The 13,547-nt window shown below is 41.1% G+C and overlaps 1 protein-coding gene across 4 annotated transcripts in view; it reads right to left on the reverse strand.

Moving 5' to 3' along the window:
- Window positions 1-13,043, reverse strand: part of LOC134902970 (survival motor neuron protein-like) — a 74,905-nt gene extending 61,862 nt beyond the window's left edge. For 2 of the 4 annotated variants that reach the window (XM_063914433.1, XM_063914431.1), the window contains exon 1: window positions 12,882-13,043. In XM_063914433.1, coding sequence (XP_063770503.1) covers window positions 12,882-12,929 — 48 coding nt within the window. In that variant the 5' untranslated portion in view covers window positions 12,930-13,043. The remainder of the gene's footprint in view (window positions 1-12,881) is intronic. The other 2 variants (XM_063914430.1, XM_063914432.1) reach the window with 2 other exon arrangements.
- Between the last annotated feature and the right edge of the window lie 504 nt (window positions 13,044-13,547).

Genomic DNA, 13,547 nt, shown 5'->3' on the forward strand with positions numbered 1-13,547 from the left:
GCAACATCAGCACAAGAACTGTTCATCAGGCGCTCATCAGGGGCTTCATGGATTGGGTTCCAGGGTTCAGCAGCTGCACGGAAACCTCAGGGCACCATGGAGCAAAGCACGCTGTCACTGTACTCAGGAATAAATGATGCTTCACTATCTGACAGAGAAATATGGCTTTGGCTGCTACTAGGAGAACGCCTCCTGCCTGAATGCGCACGGTCAACAGTAAAGTTTAGTGGATGTATAATGTTCCTAGGCTCTTTAGTTCCGGTTAAGTGATCTCTTAATGCTACAGCATACAATGACACTGTAGAGAATGATGTCCTTCCAACTTTGTATCAACAATTTAATAATAATGTATTTATTCTATAGTGCTCTTTCTCCAATAGGACTCAAGGCACTTAACAGATAGATGGAACATAGCACAATATATAAACAATAAATACAATAAAAAAGATTGAGCTTTGCATGAAATACGGAGAGCATTGAGACACTACAAAGTATGTGGAGGACATTTTTGATCAACAGTTGCAGGGATTACTCATCCTACCCACAGAGGATTCTGGTGAGGCATCCATTTTAGGCCCACTACATAGGATTACACTGGGCGAAATAGGCAATGCCTGGAACTGATGACACAGAATGCGGGAGATAAAATACTCATCAAGATCCTTGTAAGTACATCAGAAACATACACTTTTCATTCTACAGAGTACCACGTTGGGTGCACTACATTGGTTACAAGGCGCAAATAGCAATACATGGAAATAGGACATACAAGGACAAAATGACCAGAGGGTTAGCAAGTTACCCTTTGCATAACCAATTCCATGGGTTGTTCATCCTGCCCTTGAAAGTACCAAGTGAGGCAGTTTGGTGATGGCCCTTTTCTTTTTTTATCATGACAATGTACCACTGCAAAAAAACAGGTCCATAAAAAATAAGATTTTAAACCTACCGGTAAATCTTTTTCTTCCTAGTCCGTAGAAGATGCTGGGGACTCCGTAAGGACCATGGGGTATAGACGGGCTCCGCAGGAGACATGGGCACTCTAAAGACTTTAGAATGGGTGTGCACTGGTTCCTCCCTCTATGCCCCTCCTCCAGACCTCAGTTAGAGAAACTGTGCCCAGAGGAGACGGACAGTACGAGGAAAGGATTTTTGTTAATCTAAGGGCAAGATTCATACCAGCCCACACCATCCACACCGTATTACCTGGAATACACGCAACCAGTTAACAGTATGAACAAAAAAGCATCAGCCAAAGACTGATCTTAACTGTAACATAATCCTTATGTAAGCAACAACTATATACAAGCCTTGCAGAAATATGTCCGACTGGGACGGGCGCCCAGCATCCTCTACGGACTAGAAGAAAAAGATTTACCAGTAGGTTTAAAATCTTATTTTCTCTTACATCCTAGGGGATGCCGAGGACTCCGTAAGGACCATGGGGATTATACCAAAGCTCCAAACCGGGCGGGAGAGTGCTGATGACTCTGCAGCACCAATTGAGCAAACATGAGGTCCTCATCAGCCAGGGTATCAAACTTGTAGAATTTTGCAAAGGTGTTTGAACCCGACCAAGTAGCTGCTCGGCACAGCTGTAACGCCGAGATGCCTCGGGCAGCCGCCCAAGAAGAGCCCAACTTCCTAGTGGAATGGGCCTTTACCGAATTTGGTAACGGCAATCCAGCCGTAGAATGAGCCTGCTGAATCGTGTTACAGATCCAGCGAGCAATAGTCTGCTTAGAAGCAGGAGCGCCAACCTTGTTGGCCGCATACAGGACAAACAGTGCCTCTGTTTTCCTAATCCGAGCCGTCCTGGCTACGTAAATTTTTAAGGCCCTGACTACATCCAGGGACTTGGAATCTTCCAAGTCTCCCGTAGCCACCGGCACCACAATAGGTTGGTTCATATGAAACAACGAAACCGACCTCTTTGAGTCGGCATCACCCGTCCATTGGCGGGTCCACAGGGCTCGCCTAGCAGAAATCGCCATGGCGTTGGCTCTTGTACCTAGTAGCCCAACGTCTTTCTGAGCGTCTCTCATATATAAGACTGCATCTTTAATGTGACCTAAGGTCAATAAAATGGTATCCCTATCTAGGGTATCAATGTCAGCTGACAAGGTATCTGTCCAAGCTGCTACCGCACTACAAACCCAAGCCGATGCTTTTGCCGGTCAGAGCAAAGCACCCGTATGTGAATAAATTGATTTTAAGGTAGTTTCCTGTCTACGATCAGCAGGATCCTTGAGGGCCGCCATGTCTGGAGACGGTAGTGCCACCTTCTTGGACAAGCGCGTTAAAGCCTTGTCCACCCGGGGCGAGGATTCCCACCGTACCCTGTCCTGTGCAGGGAAAGGATATGCTATAAGAATCCTCTTGGGAATCTGCAGTTTTTTGTCTGGAGTCTCCCAAGCTTTTTCAAATAATGCGTTTAGCTCATGAGATGGGGGAAAGGTTACCTCAGGTTTCTTTTCCTTAAACATGCATACCCTTGTGTCAGGGACAGAGGGGTCATCTGTGATATGTAAAACATCTTTTATTGCAATAATCATATAATGAATACTTTTGGCCACCCTTGGGTGTAACCTCGCATCATCGTAGTCGACACTGGAGTCAGAATCCGTGTCGGTATCAGTGTCTGCTACTTGGGACAGGGGACCTTTTTGAGACCCTGAAGGGCCCTGTGACACAGTCAAAGCCATTGATTGACTCCCTGTTTTATCCCTGGACTCTGCTTTGTCCAATCTCTTATGTAATAAAGCCACATTTGCATTTAAAACATTCCACATATCCAACCAATCAGGTGTCGGCGTTGCCGACTGAGACACCACAATCATCTGCTCCACCTCCTCCTTAGATGAGCCTTCAAACTTCAGACATGCCAACACACACGTACCGACACTCCCACACACTCAGGGATATATCTATATGGAGACAGTCCCCCAATAAGGCCCTTTGGAGAGACAGAGAGAGTATGCCAGCACACACCCAGCGCCACTGAAAACTGGAATAAAATCCCAGTTAGTATTCAGCACTTTTATATATATAAAGGCTTTATCCATCTCTAGACAACAGACATTGCACAAAACTAACCCCACGGTACGTGAGGATCGAATTGTATGGACTCAACAATATACCACCTCCAGTAATGCGTTGATGAAATCTGCCAAGAATATATGGCCCATTGTCTCACAGGATCGCAGTCTGCCAGCTCTGCAGGATACAACCATTTTACCATCATTTTTCCGAGGGAGAAACATCAAAGATGCAGTGGTCCATAACGATATTAGCCAGCATACTACCACCACAGCCACCCACTTTTTAAGTAGGAAGGGTGGTAATTATCGTTGTTTGGGTTGTACTACCTGCAGCTTCTTGGAGACTGGCAATACCTTCTCACATCCGAGGTCGGTTAAAATATTCAAGATACAACATCCAGTTACATGTACCACGAGATTTGTGGTGTATTATATAAAATGCCCGTGCAGTTTATTATATGTGGGCAAGACCACTAGACAAATGAAGGAACGCATGACCCAACATAGGTCCAGTATACGTGCAGCCCTTGAAGGCAAAGATTGTGATCAGCCAGTCGCTCGCCACTTTAGGGATCTACATCACAACCTATCCTCCATCAGGTACCGCATCATCGATTGGGTACCCCCCAATCCGAGAGGCGGGAACAGGGGCCGTATTCTACTCCAGAGAGAAGCAAGGTGGATACATCTGCTACAAACGGTCCAACCATTGGGACTCAATTAATCACTAGCACTCACTTGCTTTTTATAAATTTAATTTTTTCTGCTCTGTACTATTTATTCCACTGATAGCCTTATATGGTATAATTAGCCTTCTTGTGTTATACTGTTTACATCATCTTTTTAGCAGATTTATCTGTTATTAAAAGAAAACCAAGAGAGCGCTAGTTCACATTTGATGTGGATTTTTTATTTATATTAAATGAAAAAACAATGTCTAAAACAATTGTACTTATTGCCGGCCGACAAAAACACTCTTATCACATAAAAAAACAATAATTCTAAAACAGGATAACTCCCCTATTTTTTTAAAAAACAATATGCATGAATCTATGAGTAGACTATCTATGTTCCAATGAGTGAATACTTCACAATTTATCCATGGACTATAAATGTATTCGATTGAACATGGATACAATATTGGTTATATATTTTGAGCAAAAAAATCTCTCCAGATAGATGAAGCCTATACTCTATAACTCTTTAAATTCTTAGTTATATTGTAACAGTCCATGTATCAGAATGTGAACAGATGATAATGGTATTCCTGTATATACTTATACGGACAATAAGTCTCCTATATGTTGGCTTTCAAATGAGTTGTAATGATTGGTAACAATTGTTCTGACTATCAATCATCTGCTCCCAATTAATTGCGACTGTTGCGCCCGTTCTCTTCACCACATGTTAAAGTCAGTGATCTGTGGCATATACTGAGTAGTATGGATTGAACATTTAGTATATCATGCAAATGTCTGAGAATAATCACAATGCATGTGATGGTGCTCCCGGCTGATTAACTCACCGATCACCCGTTATAAATGGAACTTGTATTTCTCACGGAAAAGATGATTCGTCCTCCCGGCCCTTAGCGGTACTCGCTTGTACTTGCAGCCTTATCCGGAGTCCGTAAATCTAAACCGATTGTAAGGTTCCCTTCTCAGGTGTCGGTTCACACCGCCAGCTGGTGTGAATGCTTCCGCTCTGGTGTGCGGGCAGTGAAAGACAAGACAGACGCGTTTCTCCGCCTACTCCTCAGTATCGGCGGCTTCCTCAGTGTCATATCCTCTACTCCCTTCAGCTTCATTTATATGCATTTTATTATCCAGATGATGTGAATAAATTTAAATTGCTGTTCAAGTCCCACTTTTGTCTCATTTTGGCTAAATATACAACAGCCTGATATGCTTGAAAAGGACCTACGTACTTTCTATGTGGCTTATTAACCATATTAATTCAACAATATCAAATATATATTTATATAAAACTGACAGTTTAAAACATTACTAAAAATCTCATATATATATATATATAAAGGACACACACATGTGCAAAAAATCCGTGTAAGGAAAATGATGATAAACAGAAAAGATTCTTTCATTTTTGATAGAAAAACTTTTTTACTTTCTGTGCCTATGCCATATGCATACTTATAAACATACATGCACATAATATATAAAGACACTGTTGTGCATAGCTGTTTAAATAGCACTGCTCACTAGTTATTCACAATATTTTATTTTAGGAAAGAATAATTATATATATATGTGTATTTTATTCCAAGACTTAATTACCCCTAATGACCAAATTGACGATCATAATCTGAGAAACTCTCCACAGGAATTAATCAAAAGAGTCTCTCTTTCAAATACATGCTGTATTCCCATGTTTTGGGGAAAGGGGAGGGGGTGGAAGAGGGGGGAAGAAAAGGGGAGGGGGAAAAGGGGTGGGGGGGGGAAGGGGGGGGAAAGAGGGGGGGGGATAGTGGTCGAGGGAGGGGGGGGCCGGGAGGAGGGGGAGAAGAAAAGCTTTTTGAGAGATTTATATACAACCCAATATTATATATTTACACTCCATTGAGTTCCACAGTATCATTTAATCCCATTGGGACCATACAGTCCAATACAAAAATCCAATAAGCTTCACGTCTACGTAATCTATTAAATCGGTCTCCCCCTCTATTAGTCACTTTAATATGTTCAATTCCAATCATAGTGATGTTCTCCCATTTGGAATTCTGACATTGTATCACATGATCAGACAATGGGTGCTTCGCTCCCCTTAGTATGTTTCTCCTATGCTCCATACACCTAATGTGCAGGGTTCTCGTGGTACGCCCCACATATTGTTTCCCACATTTGCAAGTAATTAGGTATATAATATATGTGGAAAGGCAATTAATAAAGTCCTTTATTCTATGGATTTCACCTGTTACAGAGGACTTGAAATTCTCACTTTTCCTAGGCGCAATATTGCAGGATTGACAACTATTTTTCCCACATCTGTGGTAACCATTTGGCCTCACAGGAAGCCAGGTGTTTACTGTTGTCTGATTGTTTTTCTTCTCCTTCACAAAATGACTAGGCATTAATTTTTTACGCAGATTATCTGCTTTCCTATAAATCACTGTCCCCTTAGGGTTTATATGTGATTTTAGCAAATCATCCAAAAGTAATAAAGATGTATTTTTCTTTATGACTTGACTGATTTTGTGTGCACAATTATTATATTGGGTCACAAACGCTGTGCTCCTATCATTTTTCATACTACTTGATCCATATTTAATCTTATTTTTATTTTTATTTTTTGGGATTAATAATTGTTCCCTGTCCATATCTGCAACCTCTAGAAATGCATTTTCCAATAAATCCTGAGGATATCCCTGTTCTAAAAATGATTCCATCAACAGTTTGGCTTGTACCTGATATGTGGTAACTGAGGTACAATTACGTCTCAATCTGACAAATTGTCCCCTGGGGATATTATCCTTCCAACTTTGTTTGTGAGAGCTGTTATAGTTTAGATATCGATTTTGGTCCACTTCCTTAATGTATGTTTTAGTGACCAACTTGTCCTGCTCAACGGATAACTCTATATCAAGGAAACTAATATTGGTATTACTATAATTAAACGTGAATTTTAATCCATAATCATTCTGATTAAGTGCACTTGTGAATGTGTGCAGTGATTCTAATGTGCCCCCCCAAATTATAAATAAATCATCTATATATCGGCCATAGTAGACCAGATCCGCTCCGAGCTCACTCCCCCACACATGCTCCTCCTCGTATAATCCCATGTATAGGTTAGCGAAACTCGGAGCGAATCGGGCCCCCATGGCCGCACCTCGTGTCTGTAAATAAAATTGAGTGTCAAAAGTGAAATAATTATGTGTCAAAATAAATTGAATAGCCTTTAACACAAAATTACGTAGAGAGTCCGAAAGTTTACCCTGTTTCAAATAATAATCAACTGCTATGATGCCCTTGTCGTGGGGTATGTTAGAATACAGAGCCTCCACGTCACAAGTTAATAAATAATATTTATTTTTCCATATAATTTTATCCAGAATATTTAGAAATTGTTGTGTGTCTTTTATATACGATTTCAGACCCTCTACGTGTGTCTGTAAGTGATGATCAACAAAAAAAGACAAATTATTAGTCAGTGATCCCACTCCCGAAATTATAGGCCGTCCTGGTGGATTAATAAGGGTTTTGTGAATTTTGGGTAAAACATAAAATGTGGGTGTGATAGGGTGTGCACAAACTAAAAAATTGCCAATTTCACGTGATATAGAGCCATCCTCCTGAGCCCAATCCAATAATTCTGTCAATTGTTTATGAAACAAGGTGGTAGGGTTGGAGCCTATCTTTCGATAGAATTTCTCATCCTGCAATTGTCTATAACATTCCGACATATATTGCTCTGTGTCTAGGACCACAACCCCCCCTCCCTTATCTGCCGATTTTATTACAATTGACATATCACTTTGCAATGTTTTCAATGCCTTCCGCTCCCCAGGGGTAAGGTTATCCCAGTACTTAGACTCCTCAGATTTTTCACATATTCCTTTAAAACTTGCTAATGTAGATTTGTAGAAGCTGTCTACATATGGGCCCTTATATGTAAGGGGATAAAAATCCGTTTTTTTCTTAAAAGGATTCATTCTTATATCAAAGATAGGAATGTTTGTTTCTGATTTTGAGGTATCTACGGCACCTTCTTGTTCCAGACACTCTAGGATCTCTCTCGTCATCTGCATCTAATATTATGGGTGCCTCGTCAGTTTTACTATTTTTCAGAGCTTTAAGTGCAAAATAGCGTTTCCTACTAAGTGTGCGAGTATAACGATTGAGAGTACCGCTAAGGGCCGGGAGGACGAATCATCTTTTCCGTGAGAAATACAAGTTCCATTTATAACGGGTGATCGGTGAGTTAATCAGCCGGGAGCACCATCACATGCATTGTGATTATTCTCAGACATTTGCATGATATACTAAATGTTCAATCCATACTACTCAGTATATGCCACAGATCACTGACTTTAACATGTGGTGAAGAGAACGGGCGCAACAGTCGCAATTAATTGGGAGCAGATGATTGATAGTCAGAACAATTGTTACCAATCATTACAACTCATTTGAAAGCCAACATATAGGAGACTTATTGTCCGTATAAGTATATACAGGAATACCATTATCATCTGTTCACATTCTGATACATGGACTGTTACAATATAACTAAGAATTTAAAGAGTTATAGAGTATAGGCTTCATCTATCTGGAGAGATTTTTTTGCTCAAAATATATAACCAATATTGTATCCATGTTCAATCGAATACATTTATAGTCCATGGATAAATTGTGAAGTATTCACTCATTGGAACATAGATAGTCTACTCATAGATTCATGCATATTGTTTTTTAAAAAAATAGGGGAGTTATCCTGTTTTAGAATTATTGTTTTTTTATGTGATAAGAGTGTTTTTGTCGGCCGGCAATAAGTACAATTGTTTTAGACATTGTTTTTTCATTTAATATAAATAAAAAATCCACATCAAATGTGAACTAGCGCTCTCTTGGTTTTCTTTTATTGTTCTTTATACTAGGGGCGTTTATACCAATAGCCCCTTAGAGAGCAGCTGTACAACATTTTATAAATCACAGCGCCAGGTTTTTGGTCTTATCTGTTATTAAGTGGCAGATTACCTCGATATGTGCTTAGTGGCACACACATCAGTTACAGCCATCTGCTTATGTATCCGTCATTAAATTAAGGATCGCCTCAATATGTGCTTAATGGTATTCACATCAGTTACAGCCCTCATTCATTTTTATTGACACAATGCTGTTTGATTACATCAGCACCATATAAGCCAAGATCATCGTAGATGTACATCTGTATATGTGCTTGTCATTTTCAGTCTTACAGATTGCACAGCGTGCCATACTATCACATTGTTGAGTTATAATCATGGTTTCAGGGCTGTAAGTATGGCTCAATCATGTGCTTGTTTCCTCCGTAGGTTGTTTCCTATGTTACCATGGTGATGGTATGTCACTCCCCCCGCCTCTAGCCTCTGTGACGGATCCTGGGCGCCGGCGGCTGCCAATGACGTCACACGGACTCCGGAGCAGACGGCGACGGCGGTTCCCCTGTGCACACATGGTGAGTATACAGTTAGGTATTTAAATGTTATGTATGTCAGTATTCTCTAAGTCCTGATAAAGGAGCACTGCTCCGAAACGTTGGCTACCATTCTGGTCTTCTGTTTGATTTACCCATATGCTGGAGTGCCATCCACTACACCCCATTTCATATTACTCCTTGGAGTAATATGAAATGTCAACTCGGCACCCAGACAAGTTGACTATAGGTTGATTGGAGTGCCGGACATCATCCTTGTATATATATATATATATATATATATATATATACATACACACACACACACACACACACACTCACTGCGCCAATAAAATGTGCCCCCCGCTCTTTTTTGCCCTCTGTAACCTTGTTCAGCAGGGGAGAGTCCAAGGAGCCAGCTTCTCTGCAGTGTGCTGTGGAGAAAATGGCGCTGGTTAGTGCTGGAGGACCAAGCCCCACCCCCTCACCAGCGGGCTTCGGTCCCGCTCAAATTATTTATACTGGCGGGGTTTATTAATATACTGCCTCCGCAGTATCTCCTTTATATGCCAGTGTCCCTAGAGGTTTTTATTGCTGCCCAGGGTGCCCCCCCTGCGCCCTGCACCCTTACAGTGCCCGCTGTGTGTGTCTGTGTGGGAGCAATGGCGCGCAGCGTTACCTCAGTGAAGATCTGCAGTCTTCTGCCGCCTGTGAAGTCTTCTTTTCTTCTGAATACTCACCCGGCTTCTATCTTCCGGCTCTGTGAGGAGGATGGCGGCGCGGCTCCGGGACGAAAGGCGAGGGTGAGACCTGCGTTCCGACCCTCTGGAGCTAATGGTGTCCAGTAGCCTAAGAAGCAGAGCCTATCATTTAAGTAGGTCTGCTTCTCTCCCCTCAGTCCCACGATGCAGGGAGCCTGTTGCCAGCAGTGCTCCCTGAAAATAAAAAAACTAACAAAAAGTCTTTTACAGAGAAACTCAGTAGAGCTCCCCTGCAGTGCATCCAGTCTCCTCTGGGCACAGGATCTAACTGAGGTCTGGAGGAGGGGCATAGAGGGAGGAGCCAGTGCACACCCATTCTAAAGTCTTTAGAGTGCCCATGTCTCCTGCGGAGCCCGTCTATACCCCATTGTCCTTACAGAGTCCCCAGCAGGACGTAAGAGAAAAATGGTTTGCCATGTTTGGTGTAGAAGAACTTAACTGGCTTGCACAGAGTAGTGACCTCAACCCCACTGAACACTTTTAAGATGAAATGGATCACTGACTGCGAGCCATGCCTTATTGCTCAACATCAGTGCCCGACCTCACTAATCTGATTGGAATGGATGTGAATCCAACCAGCCATGTTCCAAGATCCAATAGAAAGCCTTCCCAGCAGAGTTGAGACTGTTACGCACCAAATGAGAGACCAACTCCATATTAATGTCTTTGGAAAGAGATTTTTAAAAACACGTGTTTAGGAGTGATGTTCAGGTGTCCAGATATGGGATACATACCATTTATCCACAGTGTATATGCTGACTGGAGAATGCCAGCAGCATTATGCAGACACGGCTGTAATGTTAGCATTATGAATACGTCGGCATAATGCCACCGGCATACTGACGGTCCACAAAATGACAGCACATAAACATATTTTTGGCTATGTGTTTATTAATTAGCTTGGATGGTTTATTACTCTGATACAAATAGACCATATAAACAAATACACATTACTTTGGGTTTGCGTTGGTAATGGTGCTTTATAAAGGATACATGACATTGCAGTTAAGGTCCTAGTGGAAACAAAAAATATGGGCAAGAAAAAGCAATTCCATTAAACACCATTCACAATGTACTGTATAAGCTTTGTTTAAAAAATGTTTTTAATAGATTATGCTTGTAAATAAAATCACCCTATATCAGTGGTTCTCAAACTGTATGACGTAGCACCCTGGGGTGCCTCAGGACACTTACAAGGGTGCCCTGGTTTTGTGGTCCAGAACCAATTCAAATTATTTATGGTCAATGTAATAGGCAAAACCAGTGCTGGTGGCTGCCAGTCATAAACTATGTGGCCAAACAGAAGCAAATCCTGTCCCTCACCACACAATTAAACCTAAGGATGACATATAAACACAATTAATATTTAATTTAATATTTCTATATTTCTCAATGAGAAACTTTTGGCCTAGGGGTGGCGTGAACCAAATTCTGATACTATAGGTCAGCGTGATTCAGAAAAGTTTAGGAACCACTGCTTGATACAATAATTGGATCAGTTTATTTTCCTCTTCCTTTTGCGATAGACTGATATCATTTTACAGAGTACAAGAAACAAATAAAAATATACACATTCCTAACTAAAATGTATCCACTGATTCACACTATAATCACAGAGGTCACTATAATGGGCAATTAAAAATAAATCCTATTTGCATTGTGTTACATTCGCAGTTAAATGGTGCATGGATTATTAACTGAAACTTCATATACTCAGCCAGAATGTTTGCTTTTTAATGCTTTTTCATTATCCAGCCATGTACAAGCAAACACTCCTGTAATCACAAATTATGGGCACAAATAAACTGCCTAATGGTTGTCAATAGAGAACATTTATAATACAGGAGAATTCACTTTTAAGGGTAAGCATTGTGTGCGAGTCAAAGTATGACATGGTTCATTTAAGCTTCTGAAAAAGTAGATAAAGAATTTTGTATAAAGTTAGATATTATCAAATGCATAATTTTTGTGCCAAATCCTTGTTCTTTGTTATATGCTGGTCCGCACCATAAAAAGAGCCCATTTTTCACGAGCTTATGTGGTATGTCACTGTGGCCCAGATTTATCAGGCCCTGGAGAGAGATAAATTGCACAGTGATAAAATAACAACCAACCAGCTCCAAACTGTCATTTTTCAAACACAGTCTATAACATGACAGGTAGGAGCTGATTGGTTGGTACTTTATCACTCTCCAAGGTTTGATAATCTGTATTACAAACTGCATTTCTAGATGCAGCCATCTGTGAATATATTATATACACCAATATACAACACATTTAAAATGGTTGAGCTGAAACTCAGTGTTTTGGTACGAGACATTTCAAACATAATTGACTTTATTCCGATTCAATAATAAACCATTTTCAATGCATTGTACATTGATGTATTGATATCCTTGTTATATTGGTTTCAGATGGGCTAAACTGCATTATTTTCATCCTTTATAAAATTACTTTGTGACCAATGTATTAGTTTACTCTCAATCTCCTCCATGTTGTTGCTAGGCAGATAAAATAGGTTTCCTTTATTCCAGAACCCAAGCCAGTTTCTACTATATGTTTATATGGAACAGCCAGTCAGAAAACAGCATACACAATAAACACAGAATAGCTCATCATGTAATACAATATTGGTGCAAACTATTTTAAATGATCCATTTTGCAACATGCATAGTGAATACATTGTATGAGTCCATCAACATGTACCACGTCCCACACATATACAGACATGTCCATTTTGTAACTGAATTGTGCAATGCCTTTGCGTCAACTGGTGTGCACTAAACCCCAGCGTACATTGAAATGCTTACTACATGCAGAATACACATACAGAGACCCGAGACAATCATGCCTAGATAAGATGTCTGAGCAATATGCACACATAATAGTACCTGTACACACATACACATCCTTTTCACATACATAACATGTACACTTCACTATTTGTCACCTGGGAGCTGTCCTTGTGATACACTATCTCCCTGTCACACGCTGCCATCCTCCGGTCAGTGCATTAAACCCATCCCAGCCACCGGCACCCCATCATTGCGCTGCTCTGCTGCTGCAGCCAGTGCTCCGCACGCAAGGCGCTCTGGGAAACGTAGTCCGGTTTCCATCAGTTCTAGTGCACTGCAGCATCGGGAAACACCATCTCCCACAATGCACTGCACTGGAGAAATACCCTGCCAGACAAAAGGACAGATGAATTGTCAGACGGCGCAGCGCCACCTGCTGCTACAGATACGGCGTTCCACTAGTCTGATTTGATAACTACAGGTATATGACTGATGTCTGAGCATATGTTTTTCATTTGTAGATCAACGTCACATACTCATTTTAAATATGTTCTGGAATGTTTAATTCTTTATAGAACGTAACATTAGGTTCTCCCTCCTAGTTGCTATATTCTCACATCTAGCAAAATTGTAAGAATGGCTAACCATTAGACTTCATAAGGAAATAGGGAATTGTCATTAGAGGACCTTGTGGTCTGGAAAGACGTTAGTTACAGATATGGAATCTGGTCATGTGACCGGCGCCCGGAATCCTGGTGGTCACCATGCCGTGGCCGGAATCGCACGTTTACCAGCCCAACAGTCGGCATGCCGACTGTCAG

Source organism: Pseudophryne corroboree, chromosome 1 (genome assembly GCF_028390025.1).
Source record: "Pseudophryne corroboree isolate aPseCor3 chromosome 1, aPseCor3.hap2, whole genome shotgun sequence".
Taxonomy (NCBI): domain Eukaryota; kingdom Metazoa; phylum Chordata; class Amphibia; order Anura; family Myobatrachidae; genus Pseudophryne; species Pseudophryne corroboree.